The 19,438-nt window shown below is 43.5% G+C and overlaps 1 protein-coding gene across 2 annotated transcripts in view; it reads left to right on the top strand.

The window, feature by feature from the left end:
• The window catches only part of CDYL2 (chromodomain Y like 2), a 92,917-nt gene that overhangs the window by 66,719 nt on the left and 6,760 nt on the right, over window positions 1–19,438 (top strand). For both annotated transcript variants that reach the window (XR_005774559.1, XM_040409905.1), the window contains exons 2-6: window positions 3,420–3,990; window positions 7,037–7,254; window positions 10,595–10,767; window positions 10,935–11,145; window positions 14,172–14,315. Coding sequence is in view for 1 of the 2 variants with exons in the window: in XM_040409905.1 (XP_040265839.1) it covers window positions 3,420–3,990; window positions 7,037–7,254; window positions 10,595–10,767; window positions 10,935–11,145; window positions 14,172–14,315 (1,317 nt within the window). In the remaining variant the exon portion in view is untranslated. The remainder of the gene's footprint in view (window positions 1–3,419; window positions 3,991–7,036; window positions 7,255–10,594; window positions 10,768–10,934; window positions 11,146–14,171; window positions 14,316–19,438) is intronic.

Genomic DNA, 19,438 nt, shown 5'->3' with positions numbered 1-19,438 from the left:
GGTATTCGCTGATGGGCATAGTGAGTTCATAGAACTTTTTAATTTTTGTCACAAGTTAGTGGAATATGAGACTTTGTAAGAAAAAAAAAAAAAAAAAAAAAAATCATCATTTTCCGCTAACTTGTGACAAAAAATAAAAAGTTCTATGTACTCACTATGCCCATCAGCGAATACCTTAGGGTGTGTACTTTCAGAAATGGGGTCATTTGTGGGGTGTTTGTACTGTCTGGGCATTGTAGAACCTCAGGAAACATGACAGGTGCTCAGAAAGTCAGAGCTGCTGCAAAAAGCGGAAATTCACATTTTTGTACCATAGTTTGTAAACGCTATAACTTTTACCCAAACCATTTTTTTTCTACCCAAACATTTTTTTTTTTATCAAAGACATGTAGAACTATAAATTTAGAGCAAAATTTCTATATGGATGTCGTTTTTTTTGCAAAATTTTACAACTGAAAGTGAAAAATGTCATTTTTTTGCAAAAAAATCGTTAAATTTCGATTAATAACAAAAAAAGTAAAAATGTCAGCAGCAATGAAATACCACCAAATGAAAGCTCTATTAGTGAGAAGAAAAGGAGGTAAAATTCATTTGGGTGGTAAGTTGCATGACCGAGCAATAAACGGTGAAAGTAGTGTAGGTCAGAAGTGTAAAAAGTGGCCTGGTCTTTCAGGGTGTTTAAGCACTGGGGGCTGAGGTGGTTAATAGCTAGCATTCATACCCTTGTCTTTGGGGATAGCAGTATACAGAGATGCAACATCCACAGTGGCCAGTATCATATCTTCTGTATATTTGCCCAAACCCTTTATGCGTTTTAACACCTCTCCTGTATCTTTAAGAAAAGAAGTAGTTTTGCTCACATATTTTTTCAGGAAAAAATCAACCTATTCAGTTAGCCGGCTAGTCAGGGAATTGATCCCAGATACAATAGGCCTAGGGGGGGGGGGATCCATAACATTTTTATGAACTTGAAGCAAAAAGTAGATCCCTGGCATAACTGGGTATTTAATCTGAAGAAATTCAAACTTTTACATTCAAAATACCAATTTCCTTACTCTTAATCAATAATATATCCATTTGTTTTTTATATTCCAGGGTAGGATCCTTCCTCAATCTCTTATACATGGTTTCATCCTGCAGTAGTTTATAGATGACTTTCATCGTATCTTGTTTTATCGAGGACCACTACCCCCCCCTCCCTTATCAGCCGGCTTGATCACGATATGTTCATTTTTCTCTAGCGATTTTAAAGCCTTCCTTTCTTCATGGGTTAAATTATAATGAACCAATAGATTCTCAACCATGACCCCATATTAGGAGATATTATCCCCAAAAATCCTGCAGTTATTTTCAAAAAAGCACCTAATCTGAAGAAGAAAAAAAAGCACCCAATCGGGCGTAAAACTAATAAACATTGTTTCACAAGGTGCCGTTTTTTGCTTACCATGTAAGAATCGTCTGAAAGAAAATACACAGTGCAAAAAAGAGACAGTGGTTTCTAGGAGCAACGGTACCACTCCTAAAATAATGGGAGAACTTTCGTGTGAACATCTGAGCGTTGTCTACATGCTGGAGTGTCCATGTGGCCCCCAGTATGTATGACAGACTACTAGGAAACTGAAAGTCAGAATTCAAGAACATATCCGAAATATAAAAAAAAGGATTAGATACACACAATGTCTCTGCACATAAAAAAAAAATAAATACATAACAAAAACCCAGAAGGTTTGAGGTTTATTGGACTTGAACACGTCCATAATAACTGGAGAGGGGGGGGGGGGGTCCATTGCTTAGAATAAATAGAAAAGAAGTAGAATGGATCTATAAATGGGGGACTTTGTGCCCTGATGGTTTGAATGTTGAATTTGATATAAAGGCCTGTATAATAGATAAATAAAATATGGGTTTTCCATTGAAATGCAGCACATTCAAGAATTGTAAATATAAACCTTTGGCAACAATACGGGGAAGTTGGTGTGAAATTTTCTCACTTGAAAGATAGATATCATAATGTGGGTTATTTTATGCAATGAAAAAAGAAAATGGGGTTATGTATATTTTATGTGGGGTTATGTATATTTGGATATCTATTAGAAGGGGATAAGTCTAGCAAAATGTAAAAACTAGAGTCCATATTGACGCTGGTGTGGTGAACGATAAGTGGAGCTGAGATGACGGTTGGGGGGGGGGGGGGTGTAGGTAAAATTTATGTGTTGTAGGAGAGAATAATGGAGTAGAAGATGAATGGGTGTAATCAACCATATGGCTAAAAAGAGGAGGAGACGGGTATTTTCATGGATTTTAAAGTTATGTCAGAATTGTTTTTTAAAATGCAGCATGTGTTTTTATGTACCGTATGTGAATATGTTTGTATTGGAATTTTATAATGGATATGGGGAATTTTGCTATGTTATAATCATGTGAATCGAGGTTGTGGTAACGCCCACATTACCTTGAAAAAAGAGCAATCTAGATGAGTCCACAGGTGGCCCTGACGAAGCGGTGGCGAAACCCGGGTCGGGCGTTTGATGAGAGGAGGTGCACGTTTTCTAGGATTGTTGTTTTATAGATCTTGTGAGTAGAATAAATCCTTTATTTAAACGCAGTTGGCAGTACTTCACTATGTCGGGCTATTTCCTCTGTTATCTAGGAGATTAGAGCGGCGACTTTTGTGATAATCAACTTATACCTATTCTGAGCAGCGCGGTTGTCTCTTTTTGTTTGGTTTTCAGTTATTTGTGAAAGGTGCCCACCTCACAACAAAGACCGCAGCGCAACTAGTGAACATTGATTGAGGACTGCAATTTTGTTGCAGATTGCGTGTTAGTCCTTTTTGGTTTGTTTTCGTGTTTTTTTGTTTGTTTTTCTTTTAGTTAGGATTGGGTTTATTTGTCACTGTATTTTATCTTTTGAGCCCATTCCCTTTATTCTGGCTCACGGTCAAGACCCCCACCATGTCTCTATGAAACAGAGGGAGTTCTCTTATCTCTTTTTAGGAACTCCTATACAAGCAAATGGAGAGCGCACCATGCATGCATGGCCACCTCTCTACCTCTATCGGACTGCGGGAAACAGCTCAGCTATTTTCGGAACTCCCATAGAATTGAATGGAGGATGGCCGTGCTTGCGCCGTGCACTTTTCTTCACTTTGGGTGGCCCGTTCTGGAGATAGTAATGGATTCCAAAGGTGGGACCCACCCCTATCTGACATTGGTGGTATATCCTAGTCATATGCCACCAATGTCTGAGATGAGACAACCCCTTTAAACCTGTCCACCCTCTAATGATGATGTGATTACTCTGCTCATTCTCTCCCAGTCTGTACAGCAAAGGTGACAAGTGACCTACAGGTTATGTCAGTCAGTATGACTGCTAGATTTCTAACGTGATGTCATATTAATTGTCATTTTCTTTACCAGGTTGAGAGGATTGTGGACAAGAGGAAGAACAAGAAAGGCAAATGGGAATACCTGATACGATGGAAAGGATATGGCAGTAGTGAAGACACCTGGGAGCCGGAGCATCACCTTCTGCACTGCGAGGAGTTTATTGATGAATTTAATGGACTCCACCTAACCAGAGACAGACGAGCCAAAACTGGTAATAAACAGGCGGTGGCATCAAAGCTCTTGCGAGGGACTACTGTGGACAAAATGCCACACAGATCAACAGATTCAGGAAGATCCAGGGGGGCATCACAAAAAAGGAGGAGGATACATTCATTTCAGAAACAGAAGAAGGTGTGTTCTCCCAAGTATTCTCCCGGGGACAGGTCTACAAAGACATTAACATACAGAACTACTCCTAGTGGGCTGCAGATTATGCCACTGACCAAACCCTTGGAGAATGGGAACCCCACTAATCACACAGAGGGCAAGCACTTTGAGAATGGCACCGAGCAAGAAAAAAATTACCTTGAAGATGACAAAGGGACACAAGTTTTGCCAAGCTGCCTGGAGGTCTGTGACTCGCCCATAGTCAACGGAATCGGTATGTATTGTTATAGCGATGATATGTTTTATACAATGGTCCGAATTGTGTCTGCAGTAATAGGGACAGTCACAAGTATTGAGAAACTGCGCTCAGTATATCATATTAACCCCTTTGTTGCAGTGTAGTTGTAGGATGCATATATTTAGATAATTGAATTATAACCATTTTACTGTATTTTGGTTCCATGTTAAATTAGCATCTGTTTACCTTTTATATCGTTACTATGTTACACAGTGGGGGGATTAGGATCCTCAGCTGACTTCCGTAACCGCTTAGGTGCTCCCTGTACTGATGTAGTGGGAATCTAAGTTATTCCCTACGCCGATTGCAGAAATGTAACCCCTCAGATGCCATGGTCAATTGCGACCACAGCAGCTGAGGCAGCTTTCACCGGGAGCGTTGCACTTCTGGGTCCCGAACGACTTCCCCGCGCCAAGACTGGGGAAGCCGCTCGTTTTCTGTAATGGCTTTGACCTCTTTGAAGGAACCAAGGCTATATACAGCTGCAAGTGGCAGGGCTTCATAGGAAAATAGTGAATCTCCCATACGTTGCAGTTCAAATTATTTGCAGTGTAAAGGAGAAGCGATCTGGATTGCATATTTAAGTCTCCTAAGGGGACTTAAAAAGGAAAAAGTGAAAAAAAGCTTTAAAAAAAAATCTATAATTCAAATCATCCCCCTTTTCCATAATAAAAATAAAAAATAAATCTTTTGCACAGCCACGTCCCAAAATGCCATACTATTAAAATATAAATGTATTTTGTTCCCGGTTCTCGGGTGATGGTTGTATTTTAAATTTCCAATATCAATAAAATACATATTTTAGTTCCATTTGTATCCATCCCATATGGTGAACGCCATAACAGAAAAAAAATTCAAAATGGCCAGTGACAACATTTTTTTCATTGCTTCACCTGCCAAAAAAAAATTACATAAAAAGTGATCAAAAATTCAAACACACTCAAAAATTATATCAATAAAACGTACAGATCACCCTGCAAAAATGCGCCCCCATACAGTTCCATAGATTATAAAAAGTTATGGTCAGAAGAATATGGCAATGCAAACAAAAAAATTATTATTTTTTCAAAGTTTTTATTTATTTTCAGAAATAAAAACACGAAGAAAAATTATATAGCTGTGGTATCGTTGCTATCATACTCACCTGCAGCATGAAGCTGACAGGTCAGTTTTTTACTGCGTAGGGAACGGTGTAAAAACAAAACCCATAAAACTGTGGCGGAATTGCATTATTATTTTTTTTATCAAGTTCCATTTGGATCTCTTTTTGCAATTTCTCTCTCCACAGTATTATGTAATATTGAATGGTTCCACTAGAAAGTACAACTTGTCCAGGCCTTCATATGGCTATGCGAATGGAAAAATAAAAAAGTTATGGCTCAGAGAAAATGAAAACACAAAAAAAGAAAATTGCCCAGGGCTGGAAGAGTTAAAGCTGGGGTAATACACAATATAATTTTTTGGCTGAAACCTACCATTCATATTGTTTCCAACCTGTCCACCACCTATGGCCAAAGGACAGTAGAAGCTGAAAGACGCCCCACATGCTTCTCTAGCCCTGTATGACGGCTGTCAGCTCTAGTCACTACTTACCAGGAAATGCATTTATTTTTCAATTACAAAGCCAAATATCGGGTTTTAAGGAACCAGTTACCATTTGCAGAATCCATTGAAGTGCTGGGGGAATTCCTTGCTACGTGACTGTGCGTTGGTGTTTACAGACCAAACACAAGGAGAGAAAAGACTTCCCCGGTCACAATTACATTTTTGATTTAATTATGCCGTTGAAGCAGGAGAGCAAACGAATCCATCGAGAGAATCTGCTTCTGCCTGCGGAAAATACCTGAAAATCAATGCAAAATGACTGAGGCTGCTGGCGGCCGCGGCTTCAGGAGCTTCGGAGATAATCACTGCTTATTTGTACTTCACAAGCCATTCATTTGGACAAACAGCTCGTAAACCCCAAACACCAGGCGACGTAAAGTAATGTGGAAATGAGGCGGTAAATGACGGCAGATGTCTTGTTTGGTTGTGTAGGGAATTTGTAAAATAACATCAGTTTGCTTCCTCCATCTTGATTTCCAGTATGTCGCCCTCGTGTCAGAGCTTTTAATTCCTTACTGCTTCGGTGCCTCCTGGAAGGGGCATTTGGAGATCCAGCTTGTAGACAGTATTTACAGCAATGCTTTCTGGGTACATGTAGTAGTGAAGACTAAATAATACCTGTAAATATATGACCCTGATATGTGGGGTGCACAGAATATTGTGAGGTTCTTTGGCGAGCACACAGCCATGCTGACCTGCCAGCCATGGTCAGTGCCCTTATCACAGACCACATAAGTGCCAGACGTAAAATCCCCGTAAGAGGTACCAGCCAGTGCAGCATAGCCCTCATTAACAAGTCTGCTGCAGAGCCCCCATGTCCGGTGCCGGCCGCAGAGCCCCCCATGTCCGGTGCCGGCCGCAGAGCCCCCCATGTCCGGTGCCGGCCGCAGAGCCCCCCATGTCCGGTGCCGGCCGCAGAGCCCCCCATGTCCGGTGCCGGCCGCAGAGCCCCCCATGTCCGGTGCCGGCCGCAGAGCCCCCCATGTCCGGTGCCGGCCGCAGAGCCCCCCATGTCCGGTGCCGGCCGCAGAGCCCCCCATGTCCGGTGCCGGCCGCAGAGCCCCCCATGTCCGGTGCCGGCCGCAGAGCCCCCCATGTCCGGTGCCGGCCGCAGAGCCCCCCATGTCCGGTGCCGGCCGCAGAGCCCCCCATGTCCGGTGCCGGCCGCAGAGCCCCCCATGTCCGGTGCCGGCCGCAGAGCCCCCCATGTCCGGTGCCGGCCGCAGAGCCCCCCATGTCCGGTGCCGGCCGCAGAGCCCCCCATGTCCGGTGCCGGCCGCAGAGCCCCCCATGTCCGGTGCCGGCCGCAGAGCCCCCCATGTCCGGTGCCGGCCTGAGAGCTCCCCCTGTGCGGTGCCAGCAATCATTGGGCATCTTTCTACTTCTTCACAAAATATATTTTTAAATATACTTACAGATGAAACATTGACAAATGGAGGACTGACCCCGCACAGCCCGCTCAAGAGGAAACTAGACTTGGAGAAGGACTGCATGTTTGATAAGAGACTGAGGTACAGCGTCCGTCAGAATGAAAGTAGCTGCCGATTCCGCGACATAGTCGTCAGGAAGGAAGATGGCTTCACTCACATCCTTCTGTCCAGTCAGACGTCTGACAACAACTCCCTGACACCTGACGTAAGAAGCGCATTCATTTTTATTATGTGTGTGATTTACATGTTGTTCGGATTTTTATGGGGTTTGTTTACATTAGACACAGTCCATTTTGGGAAACTAATAGTTGTGGTTCAACTAGATACAGGAGTTTTGTATTTTTCAACTTTAGAGGGATATCACTAGGGTATCCTATTAAAGGGTTGCGTTGCGTCACCTCACACATTGGTAGCTACAATGACAGATAACATCTCTGTATACATAACACAGAATCCACCATTCACAATCAGTGGCAGCCACAGGTTATCTACTCCCCCTCCCTGCAGAATGACCTCTGCACAGGTCCCAGAGCATGCTCCCTTAGAACCAGTGTGTCGTATCCAGACTACAGGTTCCTATGGTCCGTATGGCTGCTGTAAAGTACAGGTGAAACTCCAAAAAATTGGAATATCGTGCAAAGTTCATTTATTTCAGTAATGCAACTTAAAAGGTGAAACTAACATATGAGATAGACTCATTACATGCACAGCGAGATATTTCAAGTCTTTATTTGTTATAATTTGGATGATTATGGCTTACAACTTATGAAACCCCAAAGTCACAGGGGGTATGGATTAATTAGCTGACTAGAGTGCGACACTTTGAGCCGAGAATATTAAACCTTTTCACAAAATTCTAATTTTAAGCTGCATTAATGCAATTCCTTTTAATTTGCATTACTGAAAATAAATGGACTTTTGCGCGATATTCTAATTTTTCTAGTTTCACCTGTATATCTCTATATGCTGTTAACAGCAGCTCAGGCAAGATAGCCACCCCCGTAATCATGTAGATAAAATAAATAAAATTTTACAATCCTAAAATAAAAACTAATTTTAATTACTAAAATAAAGTATAGGAGATACACTCCCTTTGATGATAGGAATTCAGTATGTGGTGGTGTCTGCTCTTTAATGTAAAGTTGATACGTATAGGGAGTTTAATAGGAAATGTAAACTGCCAACTAACCAACCCTACTCGCTTTTCCCCGATCCTGGTTCATATGCCTGTATACCCCATCCCTTGTTGGATGAGACCAACTTGACATGGACACCCGCTTACTAAGGAACCTGTCGTAGCTTCGGGGGCAGCCTCTTTGTACCATTGACCCTTTATATCTGACCTCATAGCTCTGACAATGGGACCACTTGCTCTCACGACGTACATACTGCCGAGCGTCTTGTTTAATCCTCCAGTAACATATTTCTTATACTACACTATTAGAACATTTTGACTTTTATAGAGTTTTTTTTTTTTGTTTTTTTTTGCCTCTTATTATCTCGTGATTGCTTATATCTAATAGAACGAAATCTTTTTATATCCAGTGGGACTGAATGTTCTGTGCAGATCTTGATGTGTGTTTATTATTTGCTTTTTCATTATGGTGGCAAGTTCAATTATGATTCTGTTCCAGACTTTAATTGGCAAATATAAATGTTAAAAAGGGTTATCCCATGATTAATGTAAAAAATTAAAATCAGACATCATATAATACATGACCACATCTCTCTAACAAAGCTAGAACCAGCCCTGTACCTCACACGGATCCAGAGATCTCCCCATTCATTGCTCCAATTGTTCTGCTAGATATATTTCTGTCCTTTCTCGGAGGGCGTGTCCCGTCTGCTTCAGCTAGTGGCGGTTGAAGGATGGAGCTGAGCATGTGCTTCCGTCTCAGTGAGCAGGACAAAGAAATTAGTAAAAAAGCAAACAGCAGGTGGCGTTATAGAGAGAGATTTCATTGAATAACTCAGTAGCTATACAAAATGTTTAATTACATGCAATTACAGAAGTATTCAGATCCAGGCGCTGGTTTGAAAATTTTAGAATATTATTAGTGGGACAACCCCTTTAAAGAAGTTGTGCTATTAAGCTATAAAAGTGCCATGAGGAGTGTAGCATCACTGCAGGAAGGACCCTTCGCACCCATATAATATGAGAATACCTTTTGAGTTTGTGATCAGGAACGTGGTGTTTGTAAAGCGCTCTGTCAGCGGCCTCTCTCGTATCACTCTGCTAATGTAATTACGGTGTCACCTACATGGCAGTTTACAGTACAGCAGCCTCGTCCTTCCCTTACTTTATTAGATCGTTTCTGGATGATCAACATCTTCATGTAGAGAGTCCTGAGAAATGGAAATGAACACAAGGGCCTGTGTGCCGTAGAGGCTGCCATGAGGGTGGCAGGTGACCATTGGAGGTGAAGGGCCCTGATTTATCAAAACTGGTGTCAAGGAAAACTGGCATAGCTGCCCATAGCAACCAATTACATTCCAGCTTTCATTTTCCAAAGGAGCCCTGAAAAATGAATGGTGGAATCTAATTGGTTGCTGTGGGCAACTAAGCCAGTTCTGCTTTACACCACTTTTGATAAATCTCTCCCTAAAGGGTTAATTCCAGGCTGGTCTAGATCCCATTTTAGTAGATGTTGGGAATTTGCGGGGGGTTGTGGTCTCCAAGAATGAGACCACAACCCGCCATCCCCTCCGCTATGGGGCTTCTTGTACTCTGTATGTGCGGTAAAGTTTTTGTTATCCTGGTACCGAGTTGTTTGGTTATTTGGGCTTTAGCAAAAAATATCCCAATACCAGATTGCCAGTAAATCGCTTGATGATCCAGCGGTTGTCATGGGTTGGCTTCACAGTTGACCATTCTATGTATATGACATTACTTAAAGGGGTTTCAGACATCATACAGCACATGACAACCTCTTTCTAACAAAGCTAGAACCAGCCCTGTACCTCACATGGATCCAGACATCTCCCCATTCACTGCTCCAATTAGCTCTGCCGCAGCTTATAACAGAACATACGGCTGGTGACCATTGAAGATTTAAACTAAGAATATTCGAGACTGACAAAAAAATAAGGAAAAGAACAAACAGCAGGTGGTGCTATACAGATACATTCTATTGAATAACTCAGTGGCTATGCAAAATTTTTAATTACATGCATTTACAGTAGTGTTCAGATACAGGTGCTGGTTTGAAAACTGTAGACTATGCGCCCTTCAAATGGGTTCTTCAGCCTTCCTGACAACCAGTCCTTAAGACTTACGGTCTTACTCGCCAATACTGCGTTGCTTCCATGTTCAGAAACGTGCGCTGAACACATGGGAGAGAACGGCACTTCATATTTGCCAACCATGTAGGGCGAGGTGGCCTTTTGTACGTATGTAGGGTGTTAATGAGTGAGAGCGATGGTCCTTACAACGTGACAGTGGGACCAGAAAACCCCTTTAGGAAGTCAGTTCTTCTAGTTGGTCTTTATTTTGGGGGGCTACAGTCTGGAGATGCATGCAGTAACCTTTTATTTGTGTCCTCCAGATTATGAAAGAGGTCCGACGGGCTTTGTGCAATGCTTCAACTGACGACAGTAAGCTCCTGCTGCTCAGCGCTGTTGGCAGTGTTTTCTGCAGCGGTCTGGATTATTCCTACCTTATCGGGAAGTTATCTACAGACAGAAGAAAAGAAAGCTCAAGAATCGCAGAAGCTATAAGGTATCTTCTCTGTCCCAAGACCTCTCACCGTTAGTCCTCTGTCCATCCAGAACATCAACTGTGAGGGATTCCAAAAGAGGGCACGACCTAAAAAAATGAGCTATACACGGAGTTGTTGTTTTAACTTGTCTTACTCAAACTAATTACCGCTTCTTATGTTTCCTCAGGGATTTTGTAAAGGCATTCATCCAGTTCAAGAAACCAATAGTGGTGGCCATCAATGGCCCAGCCCTTGGCCTGGGGGCGTCCATCTTACCTCTATGTGATATAGTGTGGGCGAGTGAAAAGGCCTGGTTTCAGACTCCATATGCTACTATCCGCCTGACTCCTGCTGGGTGTTCCTCGTACACTTTTCCTCAGATACTTGGCGTAGCTCTGGTGAGTTCCTCATAACTCAGACTGAATTGCTTTTACCACAAGTTGAGGAAACTAAAAAAATAATAGTTATTTATAATTAGCAAAAAATATATAAAAATAAACCCCAGCCTTAAAGGGAACTAGTAAAAAGATCACTTTTGAGGGGCATGGCAAGCTCATAGATTTATTTATTTTTGTCACAAGTTAGCGGACATAGATTTTTTTTTTGTTTTTTTGTTTTTTCTTACAAAGTCTCATATTCCACTAACTTGTGACAAAAAAATAAAATCTCACATGAACTCACCATACCCTTCACGGAATCCAAATGCGTAAAAAATTTTAGACATTTATATTCCAGACTTCTTCTCACACTTTAGGGCCCCTAAAATGCCAGGGCAGTATAAATACCCCACATGTGACACCATTTTGTAAAGAAGACACCCCAAGGTATTTCGTGAGGGGCATGGCGAGTTCATGTAAAAAAAAAAAATTGTCACAAGTTAGTGGAATATGAGACTTTGTAAGAGAAAAAAAAAAAAAATCATTTTCCGCTAACTTGGGCCAAAAGAAAAAAATTCTAGGAACTCGCCATGCCCCTCACGGAATACCTTGGGGTGTCTTCTTTCCAAAATGGGGTCACTTGTGGGGAATTTATACTGCCCTGGTATTTTAGGGGCCCTGAAGCGTGAGAAGAAGTTTGGAATCCAAATGCGTAAAAAATGCCCTGTGAAATCGTAAAGATTCTCATTGGAATTTGGGCCCCTTTGCGCACATAGGCTGCAAAAAAGTGTCACACGTGGTATCGCCGTACTCAGGAGAAGTAGGGCAATGTGTTTTGGGGTGTATTTTTACATATACCCATACTGTGTGAGATAAATATCTCTGTAAAAGACAACTTTTCCCATTTTTTTTTTTTATACAAAGTTGTCATTTTACAGAGATATTTCTCTCACCCAGCATGGGTATATGTAAAAATACACCCCAAAACACATTGCCCTACTTCTCCTGAGATCGGCGATACCACGTGTGACACTTTTGCAGCCTAGGTGCGCAAAGGGGCCGAAAGTCCAACGAGTACCTTTAGGCTTTACAGGGTTGCTAACAATTTAGCCCCGCCCAAAATGCCAGAACAGTAAACACACCCCACAAATGACCCCATTTCGGAAAGTAGACACCCCAAGGTATTCGCTGAGGGGCATATTGAGTCCATGAAAGATTTAACTTTTTGTCACAAGTTAGCGGAAAGGGAGACTTTGTGAGAAAAAAAAAAAAAAAAAACAATTTCCGCTAACTTGTGCCAAAAAAAAAAAAAACTTCTATGAACTCGCCATGCCCCTCACGGAATACCTTGGGGTGTCTTCTTTCCAAAATGGGGTCACATGTGGGGTATTTATACTGCCCTGGCATTTTAGGGGCCCTAAAGCGTGAGAAGAAGTCTGGAATCCAAATGCCTTCCTAAAAGATTCTCATTGGAATTTGGGCCCCTTTGCACACCTAGGCTGCAAAAAAGTGTCACACATGTGGTATCGCCGTACTCAGGAGAAGTTGGGCAATGTGTTTTGGGGTGTCTTTTTACATATACCCATGCTGGGTGAGAGAAATATCTCTCTAAAATGACAACTTTGTATAAAAAAAAATGGGAAAAGTTGACTTTTAGAGAGATATTTCTCTCACCCAGCATGGGTATATGTAAAAATACACCCCAAAACACATTGCCCTACTTCTTCTGAGTACGGCGATACCACATGTGTGACACTTTTTTGCAGCCTAGGTGCCCAAAGGGGCCCAAATTCTAAAGAGCACCTTTAGGATATCACAGGGCATTTTTTAGGCATTTGGATTCCAGACTTCTTCTCACGCTTTAGGTCCCCTAAAATGCCAGGGCAGTATAAATACCCCACAAGTGACCCCATTTTGGAAAGAAGACACCCCAAGGTATTTTTATTTATTTACAAATTTATTTGTAAGAAAAAAAAATAATAATCATAATTTTCCGCTAACTTGTGACAAAAAATAAAAACTTATATGAACTCACTATGCCCATCAGCGAATACCTTAGGGTCTCTACTTTCCGAAATGGGGTCATTTGTGGTGTATTTCTACTGTCTGGGCATTGTAGAACTTCAGGAAACATGACTGGTGCTCAGAAAGTCAGAGCTGCTTCAAAATGCGGAAATTCACAATTTTTTACCATAGTTTGTAAACGCTATAACTTTTGCGCAAACCAATAAATATACACTTATTGTATTTTTTTATCAAACAAATATGTAGAACAATAAATTTAGAGAAAAAATTATATAGAAATGTAGTTTTATTTTAAAAAATTTTGCAACTGAAAGTGAAAAATTAAATTTTTTTGCAAAAAATTCGGCCAATTTTGATTAATAACAAAAAAAGTTAAAATATCAGCAGCAATGAAATACCACCAAATGAAAGCTCTATTAGTGAGAAGAAAAGGAGGTAAAATTAATTTGGGTGGTAAGTTGTATGACCGAGCAATAAATCGTGAAAGTAGTGTAGTGCAGAATTGTAAAAAGTGGTCTGGTCATTAAGGGGGTTTAAGCTAGGGGGGCTGAGGTGGTTAAAAAATCCTGGAAAACCCTTTCAAGTATAGATAGTGTCAAGGAAAATTAAAAATATCACCAAAAATTGCTCTGGAAACCCGCAATTTTACAAGACTTTTGTTGCATTCTTTGTTTTAGCCAGTTTTTTAAAATATCTCAGCCATAGTTAATGTTGTTCAGTATGGGAGGGGGGGGGGGGGGGGGGTTAAAGTTTAGGGTCCCTATTAAAGGGAATGGTAAAGGCATGGTGAAGGATAAGAATCTGACAATAGACCTGACCTACAATATTTTGTGCTCTGAGAAGTTGTCACCGGCCCTCCTCCACATACCAGTGGCCTGTATTTGGCTGGATTTTGAATTTGGTGGCGATTATTAGAAATGTAGATACAGCCATATCTTAATGGAAGCGAGGAATGTAATCTCTTGTTTGCATATGTTATATGCATGTCGTCAGAGACTAATCATGAAAGTTTTGTTCTTCAGGCAAATGAAATGCTGTTCTGTGGAAGGAAGCTGACCGCACAAGAGGCATGTAGCAGAGGGCTGGTGTCCCAGGTGTTCTGGCCCACAACATTCAGTCAGGAGGTCATGCTCCGAGTGAAAGAAATGGCTGCCTGCAGTGCTGTGGTAAGATGGTTACGGCGAAAGTCAGGCAGGACCAAGCAGTCATCTTTCTGTGGGATCGTCTTGCATTTCCCCAACTGCTGGGGCTGGAGAAGAATTGGTCATGATGGAGTTCAACATGCCCAGTCTTTTGCTCTCTCGGGGCATAAGTCGCTACCAGAGAGGCCTAGTAGCAGCTTATTTCCTTCTCCTCACTGCAGACACGTGTGTGTCGATGATCAAAGTGTCCCTTCTTCCACCCAATCTGAACATGGAGAGGGAGCATGCCGAGCTGACTGTGTTTTGCCTCAGTGTGCACCCCGTGAGATCGAATGGAAGAAGGGCTTACAATCTACAAGGTATGGAGGAAGGACACAGTAGGTGAGGGTATCATCCCATGTTCATATGTCTCCGCATTGCTGAGAAAAATGATGTGTTAATATATGCAAATGAGCTTCTAGGAGCAACGAGGGCGTTACCATTACTCCTAGAGGCTCTGCTGTCTCTGTAACTGACTTTAAGGTGTGATGACAGTTTCACTGCCTGGCCCTGTCAATCAAAGTGCAGATGGCGCAGAAGTTGCAGAGAGAGCAGATCCTCTAGGTGTAATGGCAAGTCCCCCGTTGCTTCTAGAAGCTCATTTGCATATATTAACATAATTTTTTTCAGCAATTCGGGCACATATATGAACATGGGATGATACCCTCACCTACTGTGTCCTTCCTCCATACCTTGTAGATTTAAATCTGTGTTAGTGAACACCTCTCCTTTCCCGAGATAATCCATCCCACCTCACAGGTGTGGCATATCAAGACTGCCCACAATAAAAGGTCACTCTGAAATGTGCACAGTTTTGCCTTACTGGGGGGAAGTCAGAAAACCACTCAGTATCTGGTGTGGCCACCATTTGCCTCACGCAGTGCAACACATCTCCGTCATATACAGTTGATCAGGTTGTTGGTCCACTCCTCTTCAGTAGCTGTGCGAAGTTGCAGAATATTGGCAGGAACTGGAACACAATGTCGTATACGCCGATCCAGAGCGTCCCAATCATGCTCAATGGGTGACATGTCCGGTGAGTATGCTGGCCATGCAAGAACTGGGATGTTTTCAGCTTCCAGGAATTGTGTACAGATCCTTGCAATATGGGGCCGTGCATTATCATGCTGTAACATGAGGTGATGGTCGTGGATGAATGGCACAACAATGGGCCTCAGGATCTCGTCACGGTATCTCTGTGCATTCAAAATTCCATCCATAAAATGCACCTGTGTTCGTTGTCCATAACATACGCCTGCCCATACCATAACCCCACTGCCACCATGGGCCACTCCATCCACAACGTTGACATCAGCAAACCGCTCACCCACACAATGCCACACACCCTGTCTGCCCTCTGCCCAGAACAGTGAAAACCGGGACTCATCCGTGAACAGAACGCCTCTCCAACGTGCCAGACGCCATCGAATGTGAGCATTTGCCCACTCAAGTCAGTTACGACGACGAACTCCAGTCAGGTCCAGACCCCGATGAGGACGACGAGCATGCAGAGGAGCTTCCCTGAGACGGTTTCTGACAGTTTGTGCAGAAATTTTTTGGTTATGCAAACCGATGGTTGCTGCAGCTGTCCGGGTGGCTGCTCTCAGACGATCATGGAGGTGAACATGCTGGATGTGGAGGTCCTGGGCTGGTGTGGTTACACGTGGTCTGCGGTTGTGAGGCCGGTTAGATGTACTGCCAAATTCTCTGAAACGCCCTTGGAGACGGCTTATGGTAGAGAAATGAACATTCATTGCACGGGCAACAGCTCTGGTAGACATTCCTGCAGTCAGCATGCCAATTGCACGCTCCCTCAAACGTTGCGACATCTGTGGCATTGTGCTATGTGATCAAACTGCACATTTCAGAGTGTTCTTTTATTGTGGGCAGTCTAAGGCACACCTGTGCAATATTCAGCTTTTTGATATCCCACACCTGTGAGGTGGGATGGATTATCTCGGCAAAGGAGAAGTGCTCACTAACACAGATTTAGACAGATTTGGGAACAATATTTGAGATATTGTTTTGTGTCTGTAGAAAATGTTTCAGATCTTTGAGTTCAGCTCATGCAAAATGGGAGCAAAACTGAAAGTGTTGCGTTTATATTTTTGTTTAGTATATATAAAAAAAGGACGTATGTATGTTCCGTGATCACTCAAAAACGCAACCATCGATTTCAACGAAACTTGGTATACACATTCCTTGCTACCGGGAAAGAAATCTTGTGGGGGTCTCAGCTCTCTACGATGTACCGTTCCTGAGATATTCCCAAAAAATGACCTGCATTAGCAATACAAGCCTGCAAGTCTTTCTATTCCTATGCCAACTGACATACACACGGTCACATGTCCGTTATCAGCCAATAGAAGCTCGCAGGCCCTTAGTCTCCACATACACACAGTTTTACTCCAGGTTTCCATAACAACCCAGCCAACCCAAGTCGCACGACACATAGGGCACAACTACACTGCTACATGCATCCATCTTGGTTGGATTTTTTTTGTGACTGTCGTGTCGCAGTCGCATAGCCTATCATTATAAAAATTGTTGAGTCAAAATGTCGCACAACACATGTCGTCGTGTAGCCCTAGCCTTAAAGGGGCAGGGCCCTGTGGAGGTCACTGTTAAAGGGACGGGCACCGTGTAGGTCACTGTTAAAGGGTTTGGCACTTAGTCTCCACATACACACAGTTTTACTCCAGGTTTCTATAACAACCCAGCCATTTTTCTTCACTGCTGTAGGTCCGTTTTAGGCTAGGGCTACACGACGACAATAAGTCGCACGACTACACTGCTACATATATCGCACGACAATTTTTATAATGATAGTCTATGGTGTTGCACTGCGACATGCTGCGACTGCGACAGATGGATGGATTTTTTGCAACTGTCGTGTCGCTGTCGCAGCATGTCAAATGTCGCAATGTGACACCATAGCCTATCGTTATAAAAATTGTTGAGACAAAATGTTGCGCGACACATCTCGTAGTGTAGACTAGCCTTAAAGGGGCAGGGCGCTGTGGGGGTCACTGTTAGAGGCGTTCACTGTGGATGTTACGGTTAAGGAGCAGGCCGCTGTGGAGGTCACTGTTAAGCGGACAGGGGACACTATTAAAGGGGCAACTGCTGTGGAGATCACTGTTAAGGCAGCAGGGTACTGTGGAGGTCACTGTTATAGGGGGCGGGCCCCTGAGGAGGTCACTGTCAAGGGAGTGGGGTGCTGTGAAACTCATTGTTAAAGGGGCGGGCTGCTGTGAAGGTCAAAGTTAAGGGGATTGGCTGCAGTTAACCACCTCAGGACCGCCGTACGCAGGATTGCGTCTTTGCGGCGGTCCTGTTGTTCTGGGTGGACGCGCCGGTGCGTCCTCTCGCGAGACGTGAGATTTCCTGTGAACGCGCGCACACAGGCGCGCGCGTTCACAGGATCGGAAGGTAAGCGAGTGGATCTCCAGCCTGCCAGCGGCGATCGTTCGCTGGCAGGCTGGAGATGTGATTTTTTTAACCCCTAACAGGTATATTAGACGCTGTTTTGATAACAGCGTCTAATATACCTGCTACCTGGTCCTCTGGTGGTCCCCTTTGTTTGGATCGACCACCAGAGGACACAGGCAGCTCAGTAATATGTTGCACCAAGCACCACTACACTACACCCCCCCCCCCCCCCCCGTCACTTATTAACCCCTTATTAGCCCTTGATCACCCCTGATCACCCCATATAGACTCCCTGATCACCCCCCTGTCATTGATTACCCCCCTGTCATTGATCACCCCCCTGTAAAGCTCCATTCAGATGTCCGCATGATTTTTACGGATCCACTGATAGACTGATCGGATCCGTAAAAATCATACGGACGTCTGAATGCAGCCTTACAGGGGAGTGATAAATGACGGAGGTGATCACCCCATATAGACTCCCTGATCACCCCCCTGTCATTGATCACCCCCCTGTAAAGCTCCATTCAGATGTCCGCATGATTTTTACGGATAGACTGATCGGATCCGTAAAAATCATACGGACGTCTGAATGCAGCCTTACAGGGGAGTGATCAATGACTGTGGTGATCACCCCATATAGACTCCCTGATCACCCCCCTGTCATTGATTACCCCCCTGTCATTGATCACCCCCCTGTAAAGCTCCATTCAGATGTCCGCATGATTTTTACGGATCCACTGATAGACTGATCGGATCCGTAAAAATCATACGGACGTCTGAATGCAGCCTTACAGGGGAGTGATCAATGACTGTGGTGATCACCCCATATAGACTCCCTGATCACCCCCCTGTCATTGATTACCCCTCTGTCATTGATCACCCCCCTGTAAAGCTCCATTCAGATGTCCGCATGATTTTTACGGATCCACTGATAGACTGATCGGATCCGTAAAAATCATACGGACGTCTGAATGGAGCCTTACAGGGGAGTGATCAATGACTGTGGTGATCACCCCATATAGACTCCCTGATCACCCCCCTGTCATTGATTACCCCCCTGTCATTGATCACCCCCCTGTAAAGCTCCATTCAGATGTCCGCATGATTTTTACGGATCCACTGATAGACTGATCGGATCCGTAAAAATCATACGGACGTCTGAATGCAGCCTTACAGGGGAGTGATCAATGACTGTGGTGATCACCCCATATAGACTCCCTGATCACCCCCCTGTCATTGATTACCCCTCTGTCATTGATCACCCCCCTGTAAAGCTCCATTCAGATGTCCGCATGATTTTTACGGATCCACTGATAGACTGATCGGATCCGTAAAAATCATACGGACGTCTGAATGCAGCCTTACAGGGGGGTGATCAATGACAGTTGGGTGATCACCCCATATAGACTCCCTGATCACCCCCCCTGTCATTGATCACCCCCCCTGTCATTGATCACCCCCCCTGTCATTGATCACCCCCCCTGTCATTGATCACCCCCCCTGTCATTGATCACCCCCCTGTCATTGATCCCCCCCCCCCTCTGTAAGGCTGCATTCAGTCTTTTTTTTGGCCCAAGTTAGCGGAATTTTTTTTTTTTTCTTACAAAGTCACATATTCCACTAACTTGTGACAAAAAATAAAATCTCACATGAACTCACCATACCCCTCACGG

This window comes from Bufo bufo, chromosome 10 (genome assembly GCF_905171765.1).
Source record: "Bufo bufo chromosome 10, aBufBuf1.1, whole genome shotgun sequence".
Taxonomy (NCBI): domain Eukaryota; kingdom Metazoa; phylum Chordata; class Amphibia; order Anura; family Bufonidae; genus Bufo; species Bufo bufo.
The sequence above is the reverse complement of the archived record's forward strand: the minus strand, read 5'-3'. Positions and strand labels throughout refer to the sequence as shown.